Genomic DNA, 20,346 nt, shown 5'->3' with positions numbered 1-20,346 from the left:
CTTGTATATGCACAATAGCGAACTCACATGTATCATAGATTAAAGTGCACAAATGTAAATACAATATGTAACTCCTCAGACGGGTGTAGCCAGGGGAGGGTCGGAACCCTCCCTTTTGAAATGTAAAAAAGGGCATTTTTCTCTATCATACATAGCAATTTTTCATACCTTGAAACGCTTTCTAGACCCTATACCAGGGGTGGCCAACCCCTGGCACGCGTGCCAAACTTGGCACGAGAGTCCATTTGTCCGGCACGAGAGCAAGGCCTCGGAAACGAGATCCTTCTCCTTATTTTTTGTCCTTTGATGACATATGGCTACAAAGAAATATATTATGACGCAACAAATGAGTGAGCTCTAGCGAAATTTCGTCGGGAAGAGCGCAGCATTCATTTGGCTACGTTCTTAGGTAATATACTTCGTCTGTGCCGTTTTTCTTCATTTCTTCTTGATTTATGAAGTTGTACAGCATGTGTTGGCTATAGTTACGTGCTAACTTACTGTTATAAATTGATTTCTAAAAGGTAATATGCAATTAGGGAAGGGAATACAAATGAGAATTGCAGAAAACGAACTATCGCGTGCTTGAGATGCCATTCCCAAAAATTGTTCGTGTTATAAAAACCTTCCAACTGCATTACTCTCCATGTTTTCGTCTACATATGCTTGTGGATCTCTGTTCTTAGTTATGAACTTCAAGTCTTATAACAGGAGTAGCCTGAAAGATGAAACCAATAGTTCGTGTATTTTTTTTTTGAGCGTTACAAAATATAAACCCAATGTAAAATCTCTATCAGCGGTAATGCAGCAGCAGAAGTCTCACTGATATAGAATAAGAAAAGTAATCAAATCTATTTATCGGACTGATATATATTCCCGAATAGTGAATCCGTCTATACATGTTTAAAAAGTTTATTATAGTTTATTTCCAATTTAAAAGTACCAAAGCATTGTTTTTAATTTTGGCACGCGGAAGAATTTAGTCGTTAAATTTTGCCGATTTTGGCACACGAGCCGAAAAAGGTTGCCCACCCCTGCCCTATACTCTTTTGTGCCTTTTTAAATTTAGTTTCGTACATTTAAAACATTCTGCATGGCCCATTTTATAGTATGTACAATATTCCAAAGTATTTGTAAGTAAATTATTTGGTTTATTTGGTCTAAAGTAGAATTATTCAATTCATCCAAACATCAATTTTCAAACTATTCATATTTTTCCAAATAATATATTCTAGGCTGAAGAAGACAGAAGGGGTCATATTTCAAATGCCCAACCGACTAATTTTGCAAGTGGATTGAATGCAGGGACTTTTCAACAACCTGAAAATGTTGGGAAAATTGATTTCAGTAATTGGCATGTGAGTATAGGACAATCCCATTGGTTAGAGATATCATTATTTATTTTGAGTGTTTGAGATATCTTTGCTCTTCTAACATGCTATGAAATTTAGTTCGGTGGTCAGATTCACCAGTCTTACTCAATATGTAAGTAATATAAGTAAGGACTGTCAGGCTGTATGTCAAACTGTACAGATTCCACAGCGTGTAAAATCATAGTAGCTTTTGAAAAATGTCACTGGATGCTTTTCTAGAGCCTTGTTTCAGCTGTTGGTATAAAAAAAAAAACTAAAAAGATGATTTATAATTTTCAGCAGTAAAAGTTGGTTGTAGAATATCACAATTGTGACACCTATAACTTTGTAAATTTTGGTGTTCCAGAAGTATGCACATTAAAATGTCACACAACCTGAATCCTAACCGGTACACACATACTATGTCGTCTATGTGCATGTTGTTCGCCATCTTGGTGCGCATACTTCTGGAGGTCCTAAATTTTATATGGATCTCGATGCTGGAAACATCTTTAAATTCTCCGAATATATACCTATATACTTGGTGCTATATGAAGCAGGTGTAATATGACCATTAGTTATGGAATGAGTTGCTAAATGCTCCATAGATATGTTGACTTTTCTTTTTCTAGGCTTATAATTATCCCTTCTATACAAACTACTAAAATGCCATCTGTTTTCCAAAGAAATTTCAGTTAATTGTACATAACTTTTCTATGATATGAAAGTTCTTCTAATCTATTCAGGAACAAAGTTGGCCAAGTGAAGAAATATGTTCAGAACACGCACCGAGAACATTAGCATGGGATGAATATCCTTCTACTTATATCAATCCTGAATCTAGAGGTTTTTCGTAAGTTTATTAAAAAGTCAATACATTCGTACAAGCTTTTACATTTTTATGGTTTTTCTTGTCCAAAACAGATTGGATGTTTGGATCGATTCAAAATTAATTATATTCAATATTACAAATTTAGTACAGTTTAATTTGAAATTTTATTTTATTTTGGTGATTTGTCATCTGGTGGTCAGGGACACAGCTAGGATTTTTTAAACTGAGGTTACAGTGAAATTAAAACAGTGTGCCAAGTGCAATTCATGACACCCTGAGACGTTTACTGTGAATAACTAAAACTTGCATATTTATCATATCGAAACGCCTCCCTTTGCCTTGCATTGTTTGGGGTATATTTTGAATGTCCTATTCAAACATCTATTATTCTTTGACCATTTTTCTGCAGTGGGTGGTGTTCGCCCTTCATTTATGAGCTAGCTATCAGCTGTTTGCTAGAGAGAAATGGATGCAGCTGCACTCTCGCACATTTTGTAAGCCAAATACGAAATATTGCATCTTGGTGTCTTGCACAAATGATCTAAATATACACAAAATACATCAAGAACAAAATGGTATTTTGAGACTCGAAATAATGTGAATATAGAAACTAACGAATGATATATGCCACTAGGGGTGGGCAAAATCGAATATTTTTTTCGAATCCAATAGTTCGAATTTTTTCTTACGAATACCAAAGTCGAATAACGAATATAATTTTTAAATACGACAAGGGTTCAGGACGTCGGAGGTCGATACTACCTTCGAAAATTAACAGAAATGTTAAAAGGTCGGCAACAAAGCGTTTTTTTTACTCGTTTTATTCATCAAAATCTCTAGTTGTTTTTGTCACCGCAATCGTTTTGGCTGCGATATCCTAAAGTTGGTTATCTATATTCCAGTCTGTTTTTTTTTTGTGAGTAATGATTCTTGTGGGTCGGCGGACATCGAAGTTTTATATATCTGATATACCCGTGCATTCACATTGGCAACAGTTCTTAAAGACAAGAAGGTCTGATTTTAAAACCCAAAATAATTTTATTCAGATTTTTATCTTTTGTGTTGGCTCTGATCTTACTTATCACCGTTTGTATATTATTAACCGTCCGAGTTTAAAGATAACGGTAATATTATTATCGACACCGGGATGAAGATATTTATTAAGACAATGATTGACTTTCTCATGCTTTGCACCTGCGATTGCGCGAATCCTGAATTTGATTTATAATAATGATTGAATAAATCGGCTGTTATGCATTTCTACTTGTCATAAGGCTTTCGGTCCTAACAAAGGGTCAGACGCTAATCATAACTATTTCCCTCAAGTTTTAATGTTTTTTTTTTGGAACAAAACAATACCCCGACGGTTATTATTGCTAAAATCGTTACCGACTAACTCACAATTTTATTTACGGAATTTGCGACCTCAGCACTTTAATCGACGATTTTGATAGTATCACGCCATAATTATTACTGCTAAAATGCTTCAAAATACAACACATGTAATAATTTATGATAATAATAAGCGCAACAATTCGTAAACGAGCTGAATCCATTTAAATTGAGATTGCAATTTTTGAATTGTGCAGTTTTTACTCTTAATACTCTTCGAAACCCAAATTTTGGATCCTCCAATTTTTTTGACCAATTCATACAAGCGTGTGATCTCCTTTTATAAATCTGAAAACATTGTATTGCAAAATACCAGCAGTAAGTCAGATGTAACTGCACAATTCGATTCGAATCAAAAAATTATTCGATTTTGGACAGCCCTAATGAGCACTTAGGAAACAATTTCCTAGGAAATGGATTGATAATATGCGACACACATTGAATATGACTCATTGTACCATAGAAATAAAGAAAAAAAATAGATGGATGATGAAGAAACGACCTTGTTTCTGCCTGTGTATAATTCGGTGTTTAGATAGTCTTTATGTTTGTTTGAACTTACTCATAATCATGCTATCATGTTTTTATATTAGATTTCATCCCTTGATATTTTTTCCTTACCATACAAAGTATACACGCTAGTGTTCTTTCCATATCATGCACTAATAAAGTTTTTTCGCATAAATATTTGAAACGTCTGGAAATTACATCATTTTGCCAACACTTGTTGTGCTTTTATATCCTTAATATCTCTTGCTGTTGTTTAAGTAGGGGTCATATTGTTAAGGTGAATTGAGTCCTTGTCTTTGAGCAGAGTGACTTTCGCAACTCAAATTTTGAGTCAATGACTCCGCAACACTGTATTTGTGAAATATCGCTTTCTTGAATTTTCTATATTGTTTGCTGATAAAATATTTTTGCTCCATTTTATCTATTTTCTTGATTGTAGTGTTCGTGATCTTCTGACTACTTATATTGAAATCGAAGAAGGTGAAAATCTGCCAAAACCATGGACAGAATTAAATTGTGAATCTTTAGAACCAGTCTGTGAAAAATCTTCTATCGATAAGATTCAAGGAGTTGCAGACCGGCATTCTGCTCCCATGCACAAGAAAGATGATTATATGCTCAGAGTGAGTGACCTTATTTAGTCTGAGTATCTATGTTAAAAACACAATATTTTGCTTGTTCTAAACAAGAGCTTGTACAAGCAATCACATATAGTTAGTTATAGATTAACTTTTTTAGTTTGGAATACTATTTTCACACAATTTAACAATCTGGTTAAAGCTTTGAACTTGTTTTAAAATTCATTTTCCAGGAATTATTATTACATTTGAATGAGGGCCGAGTTTGGCCAGGTGATATTGCACACAGGATACAAGCTGCTATTAAAAAGTCACTAAGTCGAAAGGTGAGTTTTTTACCCAAAATTGAATGGTTAATTTGATATTGAATAACCTAATCCAGTCCTTTGAATCAATAGATAAATGGAACATTTCCCATTTCCTTAGGCAAGGAATGTCAGGTATTCGTGTTTTGACGTTTTTGGGGTTGGAAAATGTTTCAATTATCTATTGATTCAAATTCAAGAACCTGAACCTTGACCCAGGGTTCACAAATTTTTTTTTGTTCGGTCTCCGAATTGGGCTCCAAAAACTTCAACTCCAGATTCTGAGTCGGATAATGGGAAGATGTTGAAACTGAAACTTCTCCTTTGTCTGTCTGTCTCTTTCAATTTGAATATTTTGACTTGTTTCCATCTTTCAAGCTATTTTAACTCCCAACTTCAGGACCTTGGAATTCTTGACTCCCAACATTGAGGAGTTCGAAATATTGACTTGCGCTCTAACTTCTTACTACGACTTATGCACTACGATCTAAAATGGTTGTTCAACTTGTTACTGTGAAATGGCAATGTGACCAAAAATGTATTTCATTCGTGATTCATCCTCAGTTCTCTTAGTATCTATGAAATCAACTTTTTCATTCAGCTTTCTACTGTTATGTTTTTAACAAAACAGCAATGCTCAAATATATGGACAGAAAGATCATATGACAGATATTGCGAGCACAATGTCAGTGAAATTACAGCCCATCATTAAAAGAAACGCACCGAATTTCAGGCTTGCCTGTTAACTACAAAAAATCTAAAAATTTGGAGTAAAATATTGAGTCAGTAAAACTGAGAAGGAGTTGTAGAAGAAGAAATTGTATATAATGAAGACTTTTTTCAGGACAAGGACAAGAATCTCTGGTTGTTATACAATTTTGCTGGTCTATACTTCCGTGTCCAAGGAGACAATTTAAAAGCTGTTGAATGCATTAGAAGAGCTGCTCATAGAACTCCGGCAGAACAATATGATATTCCACTCGTAAATCTGGCTAATATAATGTAAGAAATTTTTTAGTTTGTAGTGTTTCTTCCCTATTGGTTAGAGTTGTGAAACTAACTATGTCTAAGGATAAAGATATTGGGTGTGGAGCCGGTTTCAAAAGAAGAAGAAAATCTCCTTAGAAGGGAAAAAAATACTTGAAATTGTATTCTATAACAAAAATATTCTAAAAAATAACGATTTGGTGTATTCGAATATTTAAAAATGGTTATTCTATTTTGTGAAATGAGCCGTATTGCTGCAAAATCATCAAATATGATAAATGTGATTCTGCTGCATAATCGTATTTAAAATCAAAATTTGGCGTCACACAGAATTTTAGAAAAAAAGTTATTCAGATATGGGCACCTTTTTATCAATCATAGAAACAATGATTGTCATTATATTCTCACAATACCTTTTAAAACCAACAATTCTAGAAAAGGAACATTTATTGGTTATAACTTTTGTGGGATAGCGTTTGGATATTTATCCAGGTTAGAGGAAGGTAAAAGAAGGACTTACGGTAATCATAATTATGCTTGGATCATAACTAGGGCTGTTCAAAATCTAATATTTTTTTGATTCGAATCGAACCGAATAATCGAATATTATTGCACAATCCTAAATTTGTCTCTAATGTACAATAAAAACTTCCTCTTCAATATTGTGATAACGTATGTGCAGTTATATCTAAATTATTGTAAATATTTTGCATAACTATGTTTCCAGAGTTATAAAGAGAGATCCCAAGCCTCCTTGAACTGGTCAAAAAATTGGGGGTTTCGAAAACTATCAAGTTTTAAAAGTCAATATAGATTAATATAGATATAACTGTTACCCAAAAAATTCTAAATTGCATTTCGGAAACTCACAAATTCAGAGCTAGTTTGATGACATTAATATTTGATGACCATATTGTTGCTGTACAACAGCCATCAACTCACAAGAGTGCAATTATTTGTCATAGTAATAATATAAAGTATTGCCATTAGAAGAAATTACAAATTCTATTGAAAAAAGGTATTGGACCTCCAAAACATGTTTCAGTCCTGTACCATGCTCCTATGATTACTCCCTCAACAGCTACAAATCGATTCTATTTATAGAACTGGCGTTTTTTCTGACACAAAAGTTGCCTTTTTTTTTCTTGTGTTTTCTCAAAAAAACTTCATCTTTAAATCATTGTTACCGATAACTTTTCATTCATGACCATGCATGAAATGGATAATTACATGTCACCGGGCAATAGGAGAGACCTTTTTACAGCAAAGAAAGCGTTAGAAACATGTTTTTGCTTGCCCGGTGAAAAACGCGGTGCAATGAGGCGCATTATGTACTAAATTTTAGCGATTCATTAATTGGCCGAAAAACGCTTCGAATAATTTGCGATTCGATTTCAAATATTCGGTTCGCTTGGACAGCCCTAATCATAACCGCTCGTTCATTCCATGTCGGACTTGGCAATAGTTTACCATTCATTTATTTAAGATGTGTGCACTTGATGGGGGTGGAAGCAGTAACTGACTAGTGGTTTGCGAACCACTCTTTGATGGCAAGAAGTTACGTGCGAACCCACATAGGATAACCAGAGGTTTAATGGTTAACATGTTTCTAGACGCTTAGCACAACACAGCAAACAATAGAGTCGCTGTGTAGATCAGGGGTCGGCAAACTTTTGTCATTCGCAGGCCAATATTAAAGGTTGCAAGTCATTAGCGGTCCGCACATATTTTTAGAAAGTTAAAAACCAAAGGAATGGCCAATGAATCACATTTTTTTACATGGAATTAGTCAAGCAGAGCGCGAGGACTGATCATTTGAATATTTCTGCATCTTTAAACCATTTGCACTTAGCATCAACTTTTTTATGTTCTGTTGCCATTTGTCTAATTATACTCAATTATAGGCTCATTAAACGAGTGATTGTGAATTATATACTTGTTAGGTTATGATATAATTTAGTGTCTTAAAACAAATTCTATCACATGAAGAATATAATCGACAATACAGCTGTTTTGTTTATATAATTCAGTGAAGCGTCACGAGCGGGATTACATTGCTCCGCAGGCCGTAGTTTGCCGACCCCTGGTGTAGATGAATTCGAATTTATTACTGAAATACATTTTTGATACATTTCACATAAAACTAACAAAATGAAATCCATTATCTTTAGGTACAGGTTAGGGAAAGTTAATGACGCTTTGACACTCCTTATTGAAGCACTGGGGATCAATCAAACTGAGGTAACTGTTTTGATTCTATTTGGTAAAGCTGATGATGTTAGGGACCATTTATGGTTGATGTGTAAAATATATATAAATGATTGAAATATTTTCAAGAGAATTGATGATTTTTGAAAACAAATTGTTCCTTCTGATAAATTATGAAAATTTGAAAATTAACATTTTCTGTGTAAGGTTTTATCTTCCTTTTTTAAAATTGTGTTCTTACTCTGTATAATTTGACGCAGGGCGTGAACAATAAATCTATATAGAAGTACAATGCGACATATTTCTTAGAACAATCTTATAACAAAAGTAAAATTTTACGGTAAATTATTTCTGATATCAGGAAATTATGATTAGATCTCGACCGATATCACTTTTTGGCGCCGATATCGATATATAGGCCAGCTAGTGACCGATACCGATATCAATATAAGCCACAAAATGGGCTTTCATAATGTACCCTGTGAGGGATTTAACATTTGGAACTACTTTGATGATACCTGTACATTGTACCATGTTTCTGTGATTACTGACTCACCAGCTTCAAACTGATTCTATTTATAGAACTAGCATTTTCTATCCGTACCAAATCGCCTTTTTCTCATTGTGTACTTTCTCGAAAACCTAATTTTAAATGTAACTCCGGATAATAACTTTTCAATTATGACTATGCATGAAATGGCTAATCATATGTTACCTGGAATTATGAAAGACATATTTTTACCACAAAATGAAAGCGAGAAATATATTGGGAAACCAGTTACGCAGGACGAGTGTCCTTGAAGCAAGCAGCCCGGCGCTTGCCCGAGTATTGCCGAATGCCGATATATATATGCGGTTTATTGCCGAATGATATATCGGCAAACACGCAATATCGGCCCGGTATATCGGTTGGGCGATATATCGGTCGAGCTCTGATTATGATGTCAAATCTTTAGTATTAGTAATATCGGGGTCAAATTTAATTACTCTGAATTATTGATATTAAGAATAATTCAGAATGGTCTCATTTAAATATTTATCACTTTGAGCAATTGAAAGTCTGAGTATAGCTAACCTATAACACACGTCCATTTCTGAAAGCTGCAGAGAACCAATCAAATTATATCTGGTCTTTCCTGAATTTTCAAAATCAATCTCTTTGAATATACATATATTTACATATGTTCTTTGTGCCTGAATTACAAATATATTCCATGTTTGGAAAATTCTTTTTAGGATGTAATCCCAATAGTACATTATTCATTTCTGACCTTCCACCGCATTAGAAATATTGAAATGATTAACAAGGTAGAATTATTTTGTATGGAATATGTCTCATAATGGCATTCTAGGCTAAAACACTATGTTGATAAATACATTTGTTTTTATTATTAATTCTTATCAAATTGTTCTATTGAGCCTATTACCTATCTCGCTGTTGGAAATGCACTTCATGCAAAGGGCAATAGCACAGGAGCTGCTACTTTCTACAAATACGGAATATTTTTAAATCCACAATATAAAGAAGATTTATATGCGTTATTAAACTCAAGATGTGCTGCTATACGTGAAAAGAAATTGCATGAAAAAATGAACATCGAAACGACAAACGATGATGAGGAAGCTGAGGTTAGAATAATGAACAAAATTATGTTATTTTGGTGAAATTTGTATTCATTTCACTGGTTGCTACTTGAACTGAGTAGTCTGAGTATCAAATTCCTCATAGTCAGCATTTCAGGCTTCAAAAAGTCCTCTGTTGGAGTCTCAATTTTTGACATTACCTAAAAACTGGCAAATTTTAAATTTTCTATCATGGCGTAGTGGTTTTTATTCCCACTCTACAACCCTACTGATCACATTATAAACTGCCCAGTTATTCTATTTTATCATGCAACATCTGTGTTTATTCTGAAAATGGAAAATTGATGCAGCCTCATTTCGAACCCTTTGAAATGTCTATGGAATACAAAAATAGCTTTCACACTATCAGAAATTTGAAGATGTGAATGATTGTTACTCCCTGGAGGCTATCGCTATTATCTTTTTACTGGGGTCTATGCAGCTCCGTGGTTCACCCCAAATTATTGTTGTTACAAATTCGACATCATTTTAGGATTGTCAAGTTGATTCATCGAAGTGCTCATTTGGTTCACCCCCTACATCTTCATCATCTCTTGGACATGCAGTTTCTGCTAATGTAAATTGTTCTTCTATTATTATTGAGGTTTTTATTAATTAATTAGGAATGTTACAAAACACACATTATACATGAAATACATGACTATAATCTTGTTTTTTAATTTTTCCTTTAGCGCGAACATGTCTTAATCATCTGAAGCTTTTAAAACAATCCGCCAGTCCCTCAATGACTGTTGCCAGAATCAAATTCTGAAATACTCGTGTTATTCCATAGATTTGGCACATATTGAGAGATTAATTGAATAACCAGTGTTTTTTCCACATTTATACTAAAATTCTTATTAAAAAAGCAATTTGCATACGTATATCTATACTCCACAAAATATTTTCAAGAGATGGTTAATACAATCTGAGTCTTAGTCTTTGCCTGAATCAGCGATCGAATCGGTAAAATGCCAACATTTTCCTTCGCAAAGATTCCTCTTGTTTTTCGTTTCTCCAAACAGGGCAAGTATCTTACAGGCCGAGGAATACTGAATGGTTAATAAATTGATTATATGGTCGGATATGGAAAGCACTAATTGAGTTGATTGTCACGTATACGTGGACTTGTATAGAGAAGGCTGTTGCTAAAAAGCGGTTGTGTGAACTACCTGATTACTTTGAAAAGTTTTTTCCTGAGATTTTCCTGTATTCAGTTGAATTCAAATTTGATTCATTAGATTCTTCCTTTCAAATTATCTTTTTGTTCCAAATTTCTTCCTATTGTCTTCAGAAATAGTTGAGATGCAACTTGTTATTATGGATCTGGCATTCTTGTGGTCCCAGTTTTTGAGTCAGCGTAATGCTAACCTAATGGAGAAAAATTGATCCCTTGGGTGGTACTAAAATGTCAATATTTCCATTATTATGTGGCCTTTTTTTGCAAACTTGGTATTGCCTTTTTTGACTCAAATCTATCTGCAGCAGTTTTCATTCAAATCGGATGAACTGTAAATTATTTTGCAACATACCTACCGTATATTAATGATGTCTCCATATGATTTCAATGACACTCTTGATTTGTTTCTCTACCTCATTTCGAATTTGTTTTTACTATTTTGTAGCACTACCGAACAAATGTTACTTATGATTATCTGATTTTTCAAACTGATTTTTCTGATTTTCGTTAAAAAAGGAAAGTTTAGAATTCTTCATCGACAATATTTGTTGCTGTTATAATGTGTTACCTGTTGATTGATTGGGTTGTCTAACATTATTTAGCTTCACTTCGATGCTGATGTCATGGCTTATTGGTTCCGTATTGTATTTTGATTCTCCATAATAGTAAAATTGCATTGTAATGAAAAACCATTTGCTTGATTGTATGACATTGTGTAAGATGAACATTGTCTGACCTTTTCAAATTAATTCTATGATTACTTAAACTCAGTTTAACTCAAATCCTTTGCATAAGTATTTTCAGAATATAGGATTTATCAGAAAATTAGAAATACCATTTTAGATGCCACTATTTTAAAATCAATACAATAATTTTAAACCAATTTTTTTTCCAGTTAGAACAAATTTACAGAACAGAAGAAAGAGATGATGGTACAGAAATGTATACAGTACATACATTCTCATCTCATGGTAAAAAGATTTTAGTATTACAATATTTGCTCAACTTATCAAATCAAATAATTCTTTCATCTCACTTTTTAGCAAATAATTTTGATATTAATAGTTAAAAGAAGAACTTTTCCAGGCAATGATATTCTGGTGCACAAACTATTCAATCCATGACCGATACCAAAATTTAAAATGTTTTCACTATAAAGCAATTTCATATATGTCACGGAGTGACATTTCACACATTTAATCAATTTTACTATATCAAGGTTTTGGTGGTTTGCTATTTTTAGAATGCCAATTGGTAGCAGTAACACCTATGTATTTACCATAATTCACTTTTCACTATTAACCAAATATTTTTCAAACGAAGTCACGGAGTGACAAAAAGTTGAGTGCATAAAATGACTGCGATATATCAACCAAATTTCGTCAAAAGCTTCATGACATATCAAATATAATAACTTGTCTCTGTATTCTAGCGATATTAATCTCTACATTTATGCAAAATTTATTGTACAACAAACATTTTTCAGGAAGCAGCCCAATTATACGGCCCAACTAGTCGCATGTCACTCCATGACGTCACGGAGGGACAAAAATTCCTTATTAAAATGGTATTAAGAATGTTGAACAATTGGTAGTATTAGGTCAAAATTGGTTATTTGTTTGAAATTACTAAACATTTAAACAAAAAATTGGGAAACATGATATTTTTTTGTTGTTCTGCTTGTGTCTCTCTCATATTGTTATGCTAAACGAGTGCACTAACTTTAATAATCTATATAGTTAAGTAAAAAGCTATGCTGCACAGACAACATGAAACAGACGTAACTATTCCACTCCTATATATCTGGAATCTTATTGCAGTGACTTGAAAAGAATGGGCAATTTAAAATACAGAATCTGGAGGATCCATTAATGCAATTCAGTTTAGGAATATTTGCACCATGCGACGTTTTTTGTTATTTGGATATCTAAGTTATTAACCATAGAAAAGCATTTTCTTTTGCGTTGAAGTCTCTCTTGTTAGGTAGTACTTGCATCTGCTTGCAAAGCACACATAGAAGCGGTAGGCCCCAAACACAGCATTCTTAGTCTGCATATTCAGAACAAGAAGACAGTGATAAATATGTCCCTGCGAAAACTTGTTATTGCATCATTTTTGTTTTTTCCAGCTTTATGATATAGTTGGCACCAGTGTTCACTATTAGCGCACTTTTTTGCGAAAAGTGATAAGCACTTTCGCAACTTTTTTAGGGACTGCAAAATAGCACTTTTTTCCGATTTTGAAGGGCGAAAATTTAAAGTTGACAATTATTTTCGTGGGGGTATGAAGTTGACAAATAAGTTGCCTACTAGTACTTTTGTAACCCAATTTTGCATTACATAATGATATTTGCTGGAATTCTAACCTATACATGCATACATATGAGATAAAGCTTTCGCATTAACGGCAAAATTCTTGTTTATAATATGATTATTATACAAGCACACCGATTCCGCTTCTCCCGCAAAAACAGTTGGCGGCGTTATTGAAAAACCAGATGTCCGAATACAACGCAGTGCGTTTCTTCAAACGAGAGTGGTCATGTGACTGTCAATGACATCGATGAATTGTGACCAAAGTACACGATTTTCTAGTGCAAGTTTGACGGGATTTGTTCCATCCTTAGTGAATTTATTGAAGGCATTCAGAAAGTTCTGATACCCGATACGACATTGTTTTTTGTAGCGAATGTAAACCTGGGCCAATATTTTTTGAATTAGAAGAAACTTCCAGCGGCATCTCACAGATTTGCGAAATCACCAAATACATGGGTCGTATTAACAGTCATTTTGTTGTAACCATGAATGTCAAAAGCAATATTTGTGAGCATATCACTGGACGGAAATATCTTGTACCCCTGCTATTTGCAGAACATCGATTCGCTAAAGTTAAGTTGATTGATCGAATACACGGGAAGCATTTATTTATCATCTCACTGGCCAACATCGGGCGGAATTGTACGATCATGTTGTCTTCCTTAAATAACAACTTTTATAATGAATGTTTATAGTTTACATCTGTGTATTAATTATGATATGTTCTTGTTGGGTTTTCATTTATTTCAAATTAGAAATTGTCCGAGATGCCCAAATAAGTTTATAATAATAATATTATAGTGTAATCGAGTAACCAACTCACCAAAAAGAAAGTCTAAGGAACTTGCCGCGCTCAGCCAGGGTTTTTCTAACGGGGGTCTTATGGTAAAATTAAATACGGTAGGTGCTTTAATCGTACAATTTACAACTCCGTAAGACGTCTTTTAAATACATTCCAGAGTTTCGTGTAGCTCGCTTTCTCGCTTTTTGTTTGATGAAGATTTGGTATGCCTATTTCAAGAATATACTTGCTAATCTTCAAGTTTCATTGTGGGTAAGATCCAAAGTAAGTAGAGGGCAAAGCGGAAGAATTTGCAGTTCAAACCCAATAATATAGTACTTCGCGTACAGAAAAATAATCATTTCAAAAAAATGGCATACTTATGTCACTCCGTGACGTCACGGAGTGACGAGATCTCTTGAAGTGCTGAGAAAGAACAACAAGCAACTATCAACTGCCAAATTGGTAAATTATTGGGCCCTACCCCCAAAGTGACGTCTCAGTTTTTGAGGCAAATAGTTATTGAAATATATAATAATTAATAATTAAAAAAGCACCGAGTGACAACACAAGGCAAATTCCCATCAGCTCTGTTTAGTTTAGCCCAGTGTTGCCAATAGTGCACAGTGCAATATTTATATTAAGCACAGATATCAGAGGTAAAACTTAACATATACTTTGGTTGAACAAATACATTTTAAAGTAACATAAATAGCGTGAGAGTTTATGTTACAAAACTGAAGAAAATTGACAGAAAATCATCAATTATCCCACTGAAGAAAAAACAATTATTTTGTGCCGTAAATGTACCTTCTCATGCGATTTTAAAAACTTCAAGATATGTCATACACTTTCTGCAGTTCAATATTTCAATTAGGCAGGATATAATTTTTACCAAATTTTCAACTAATTTATGGAATTGCTGTAATATTAATTTAGTTTTGTTCGTAAACCCGCAGCTTTTCCGAATTAAAAAAACAGCATAATTACACTAAAATACCACACAATCTGCGGACATAAAATGTGTGATAAACTGATCGATTAGAATTAATTTCGATTCCTATATTCGTGACCTTACGAAGTCGTTAGCGTTGTTAAAAATACCAAGATCCGCGATTTATTCCAGTACAATTATAAATTGATTGAATATACTTAAATTGGTCAGCTTATATATCTCATAATCCAGGAAAAAAGTTGGGTTTGGGCCAACAGTAATTTAAAAATGGATAAAAAGGTGCATCGCGGACACACTTGACTGTTTCAATTTCAATGACTATTAGTTATGTTTCCAAATTTTCCAACATAGCATAATGTGTGCCGTAGACACCAAATTTCGGAGATTTACACTGTCTAATTCAGTGTATCATTTTTATTTGTCGCTGCAGGGATGGCCGATTCGAATAAAGTATTCCAATATCGGAAATGGTGTTCATAAGAATATCGGATATTTGTGTGACGTCACACATTTTCGACGCCGCTTTCAAGACGTTCCCGTTGAATGAAAACATTCTTGATAGAAACTTGCGCACCATTGCTTTCATCTGCGGGACGTGTTATTTAGGGCGTAAACGCCTTACGTTTGTGTTATTTTCTCTAAAACGCAAATTTTCCACAAATTTGTTCCACGATAACGATGACATTTATTTTATTTTCGTACTCGCACGGAATTGTGAATCCGGTGAATACATTCATCGGCAGCGAGTTTCTAAAGAAAACGTAAATTTTTTGATTGGAAAGCGGCAATTTAAAATGCTGAAAGTAAAACCGTAAACAAAATAGTTTTTATTGAGGCCCGCGACAGTTTAAAATACGGCAGTGAAAATCGCAAAATTTCGTGTGCCTCTGGCACACATTATGTTTGGTCTGTTTTAGAAACATATCGTAACTGATTGAGGGCGGGATTTGCCTGATTATCCATTACTTTAATTAAATTGCAGTCCAAAATTGTCGTGTTAACAGTATACAAGGTTTGAAACGTGACTTTTTCCCGGGTTGTGAGAATGTATATAATTTAATTAATCTAAAGTATATTCGATCATTTTTTATTGTGTTGAAATAAATTTTACTCTGAGTATCTTAAAAATAATCGGAGTGGCGGCATTTCGATTGAGCCACTGTTACAGATCTCAAAGTTGCCGAATCCGCAAAATACGAATCAAAACAATATATAATCGGGCAGTTTTCCACACATTTTTATGTCCGTGAATGCCATGGTATATTAGAGTGGTGGGGATTTTATTTTGTCGACGCAACCGTAGGTTAAATTGAAAACAATTAAATTAATAAAGCAAGACATTTTAAATATGCTCATATCGGTCACGAATTCATCACTTTGCACAACAGAAAAATATATATTCGTTGTTATATTATTCGTTGTAAAAGTCAGCCATTTTAACAGTTGGGAGTAATCGCGGCGATGAATAAGTACTTTTAATTTACTGCTAAACTTTATATGTATATTCATTGTATGAAATGAAGTTGTACTCTAGTCTACAGGATTTTATATCAGTTATTGAGATTTTTCTAACGGCGATAACGAGTTGGCAAGATTGCAAAACTACGTATTAAAATTAAATACATCAGGCAGTTTAACTCGTACTTTTAGACCATAGATCGCCTTGGACCGAATAGTAATGTTTTTATTTAGACGTATGAAGAAGCAACCGCGAGTTACGTTGGACTCATAAAATTAATATATAAAGATATTTTAGAATCTCGTAGTTGTCATGGATTGAATATTTTACGTGACAAGATAATCATTATACGCTGAAAGGAACGAGCGTGGAATCGCGGTGGCTGTTACAGGCGACAATGGGAATTTCCGATTTCAAAAATCGTGAAATCGTTGAAAACTTATTGTTAATTTCAGACATAACAATATGCTACACATAATAACAATATGGTTCACATAACTTAATATACAAATATACTGGTAGGTAGTAGAATACTCTAGCTAGACATAATGGATATTCGATCATTGTTGCTTGCTCCAGTTGCCTGTATTGCCAATGAATTTTATTACTCTCAGAAAATATACACAATTATCTGAATAGAGTAGTATTTTTGTCAATAGACTTGACTATTATCGTAATATCATGGTACCATTGATAGAAAGCGTCAGACCTTGGCTATCAAACAAAAATATGTTATTTTCGATTTTAGAATGTATTCAGAATTCCAGATTCGAAAACATTATTTTAGAATGTATTCGGAATAGTTTAGTATTCGGAAATGACCATCCCTGGTCACTGTGCACATAAAACAAAATGTATGGAGCTTTTCATTTAAGGACGATTTTACAGACTTGGATCTTGCTTGCAACTGAAACACATTCATTTAGGTTTAATCTTAGGATACTGCAAATCTTTCTCTTTTCACACTCTTGTTCAACAGTTTTTGAAGTTATTTTGCGTGAAGTATCCCACAGAAAATGAACAAATTAAAAAAAAGCCTGCTTAATTTTAATAGCCACGTTGGAGACAACAGTTATTCCATTGTTTATTGTATGCAAAGTCCATACACTAAAAAAAAGCTTCTATTACTTGATTTCACTTTGGAATATATATTATATATTTCATATTCGAAAAAGGTAATTTAATATAATATTCGAAATGTGATTTATTCGGTATTTCTGTAAATATGTCTTAACAGTCATTGGGATCATTATTGAAATTAGTTGTTGATGTATCATAATGTGCCAATACTATAAAGTCCAGCTCATTTCTTTTCTTGGAAATATAAATATGATAGTTTGTATGTTTGTAAAAGTAGCTTCAGTTTTAGAAATAAATTACCATCTCTATTTTATACATGAAACAAGTTTCACATGCTACTACCAAGTGCTTGTAACAAAAATTTATTCCTTTCCAATGTAAATTGAATGATATAATATTTTTTACCTTGGTATGTGTTGGCCGGTCTTTCAAATAACCATTTTGTGCTCTGCCTAAATATATCTATAGCAAATAATGAATGAACACTCATTTTTTTTAACAGAAAGAGGTGTGACAACTGATTGTGATAATGTATCAGGTATGTTATGTGAAATAACAATTCAGAATATGATAATTTAAGGGCTATTCCAAGTGACACTACGGGACAATTCCAGAAATTTTGCATGTTGTTAAATTCAATATATTTTCACATTTTCAGCCACATGTTTTATTTCATTGTCCAATCAGTTGCTTTATTGAATATGTAAAAAATTGCACAAAAGTTACACCCAACCTTACTTAGTAGATAAAAAAAATATAGTAAAATATAGCGTGACACTACTGGATGACAAATCCACCATGCACTAACAGTACGTTGTGTTGTGCTGTAAATTTTTGCGATGGTACAGTAGGAGCCCATAATATTTTCTGGTGCAGTAGCTGAACTACCCTTCTATGTGTTGCTCAAGTTACTTAATGTAACACTGAAAATCCATGCCAATAATGTGCATATTGTATGTGACACTACAGGACGTGACACTACAGGACATTTTTCCACTTCGGAATAGCGGCCTCTATCATCTCTTAAAATTCTGGTAATAAATCGTTGAATGGGTGAAGAAATGTCCTACAGCACTGCAAACATTTAAACTATATTAACTTAAATCCAGTGCGTCAATTTCATATGAAATAACTGTACCACACAATCAAACACTTTGTGTCAGGAATCATCACAAAATATGTCAATTATACCAAAATTTCTACATTTCAGGCCAATTTTTATAAACCATCAAAAACCTGGGTGAAATTTTAAATTGTTCGATGAAATGAATGCAGTCCAATAAAATTCCAATGTCTTTTGATATCAAAAAAAAAAGAAATTACTTTTACTACACTTTTTAAAAATTTGATGGAATTCAACTTTTGCTTGGAATGGCCCTTAAGAGAATCCAGTAGTCCAGACTCCAGACCAGAAAAATATTTCATATTTTATGGCCAATGCCAGACTTCCTCAGACTAACATAAATCGATTTTTTGAATGACATTTATTCATATTAGAGGTGCCTCTCGACCAATGAATTATTTGAAAAGGATCGTGAAAGACTTTTTTATTATGAAAAACTTGATAAATCTTGAGTTGGGAGTTGGGACCCACTGTTTATTACCACAGCTTATGTCGACCCATTTAACCTTTTATGATATAACACAGAATACAGCAATGGCTAATCATCGCAAAACTACCGTGTTTTCTCGTAAATAAGACCTGACCTGAAAATAAGACCTAATTTGAATTTTAAAAATGATTTTAATTAAACCCTACCCTTAAAATAAATTTAAAATGTGTGGGAGAGGAAAGGTTTTTATATAATTTTTGATAAAAAAATCTCGTGATTTTCTACAATGTAATTTTATTTTTGATAAATGAACACAAAAGACCTCTTCCAAAAAAAAAACATAGTGTTATTCTTCAAAAGTAAATAAATCTAAATCCTGTCTAAATTTTGGGGAAACACTGTACAGTGTACAAAACTGCTATGCGTATAAAAGCCACATGGTCATTCTTTGTGTAGCAAATTTTTGTTCCTTTGAGAAGATCGTAAAAAGGAAACTTTCACAGATTAGAATTTAAATTTAATTTCTTTTGTTTTTTTGGAGATTTACGTATTCGAGTCGCCACCGATCCTAATAGCCAGTATTAGTAATCAAAGCTTTCTACATCTTTTCACGACCCACTAAGATTCCTTTTGCTTCAATAGAACTATCAGAATAAAGCCACAAACCAACAGTATATGTACACAAATGTCACGACCCATAGTTTGGGAACCGCTGGTCTAGGATATAAATTATTGGTATTTCTCTCATAATTAATGTTTCAAGTCATCTAATATGCTACCATTTTGTCAAAGTAACAATATTGTCTGATAGCCTACTTGATGTTTGGAATAATTGTAACCAGGGTTGTCCAAATTCATTCAAATATCGAATACTTTTCAACTAATTTTAGAATAATTTGAATACTTTTCAACTAATTTTATAATAATATCGAATGATGGCCACTTTTCGTTCTCAGCAAGGTGTCTCGTTTTTGAGGAAATCTTTAAAGAATTTTCTTTGCTTTGCCATGTGTTGTTATGACAATGAAATAGAATCCGCACTTTGATTGTTATCTTATGTGCAAACATGCGGCGCATATGGTGTACATCGCCGCTATTCCTTGAAGGCTTCCACTTAATTTAGGCATTCATTTCCAGTTATGTCGGAAAAATTAAGAATCATCTGAACCCATAAGTAATAACCAAACGCCAGTGCAATTACTTGCAATTAACATACACTCATTCAGGTTTAATCTT

General features: G+C 33.4%; 1 protein-coding gene across 8 annotated transcripts in view; it reads left to right on the top strand.

Moving 5' to 3' along the window:
* LOC120337368 (tetratricopeptide repeat protein 17-like) overlaps nucleotides 1-20,346 on the top strand; it is a 52,185-nt gene that overhangs the window by 24,042 nt on the left and 7,797 nt on the right. For 2 of the 8 annotated variants that reach the window (XM_078110915.1, XM_078110942.1), the window contains exons 14-24: nucleotides 1,236-1,358; nucleotides 2,099-2,205; nucleotides 4,526-4,709; nucleotides 4,898-4,990; nucleotides 5,814-5,971; nucleotides 8,128-8,197; nucleotides 9,584-9,793; nucleotides 10,281-10,364; nucleotides 11,863-11,938; nucleotides 12,211-12,233; nucleotides 18,059-18,095. In XM_078110915.1, the coding sequence (XP_077967041.1) occupies nucleotides 1,236-1,358; nucleotides 2,099-2,205; nucleotides 4,526-4,709; nucleotides 4,898-4,990; nucleotides 5,814-5,971; nucleotides 8,128-8,197; nucleotides 9,584-9,793; nucleotides 10,281-10,364; nucleotides 11,863-11,938; nucleotides 12,211-12,233; nucleotides 18,059-18,095 (1,165 nt within the window). The remainder of the gene's footprint in view (nucleotides 1-1,235; nucleotides 1,359-2,098; nucleotides 2,206-4,525; nucleotides 4,710-4,897; nucleotides 4,991-5,813; nucleotides 5,972-8,127; nucleotides 8,198-9,583; nucleotides 9,794-10,280; nucleotides 10,365-11,862; nucleotides 11,939-12,210; nucleotides 12,234-18,058; nucleotides 18,096-20,346) is intronic. The other 6 variants (XM_078110917.1, XM_078110930.1, XM_078110918.1 and 3 more) reach the window with 6 other exon arrangements.

This window comes from Styela clava, chromosome 1, assembly GCF_964204865.1.
Source record: "Styela clava chromosome 1, kaStyClav1.hap1.2, whole genome shotgun sequence".
Taxonomy (NCBI): Eukaryota; Metazoa; Chordata; class Ascidiacea; order Stolidobranchia; family Styelidae; genus Styela; species Styela clava.
This window is presented reverse-complemented; position numbering and strand designations above follow the sequence as displayed.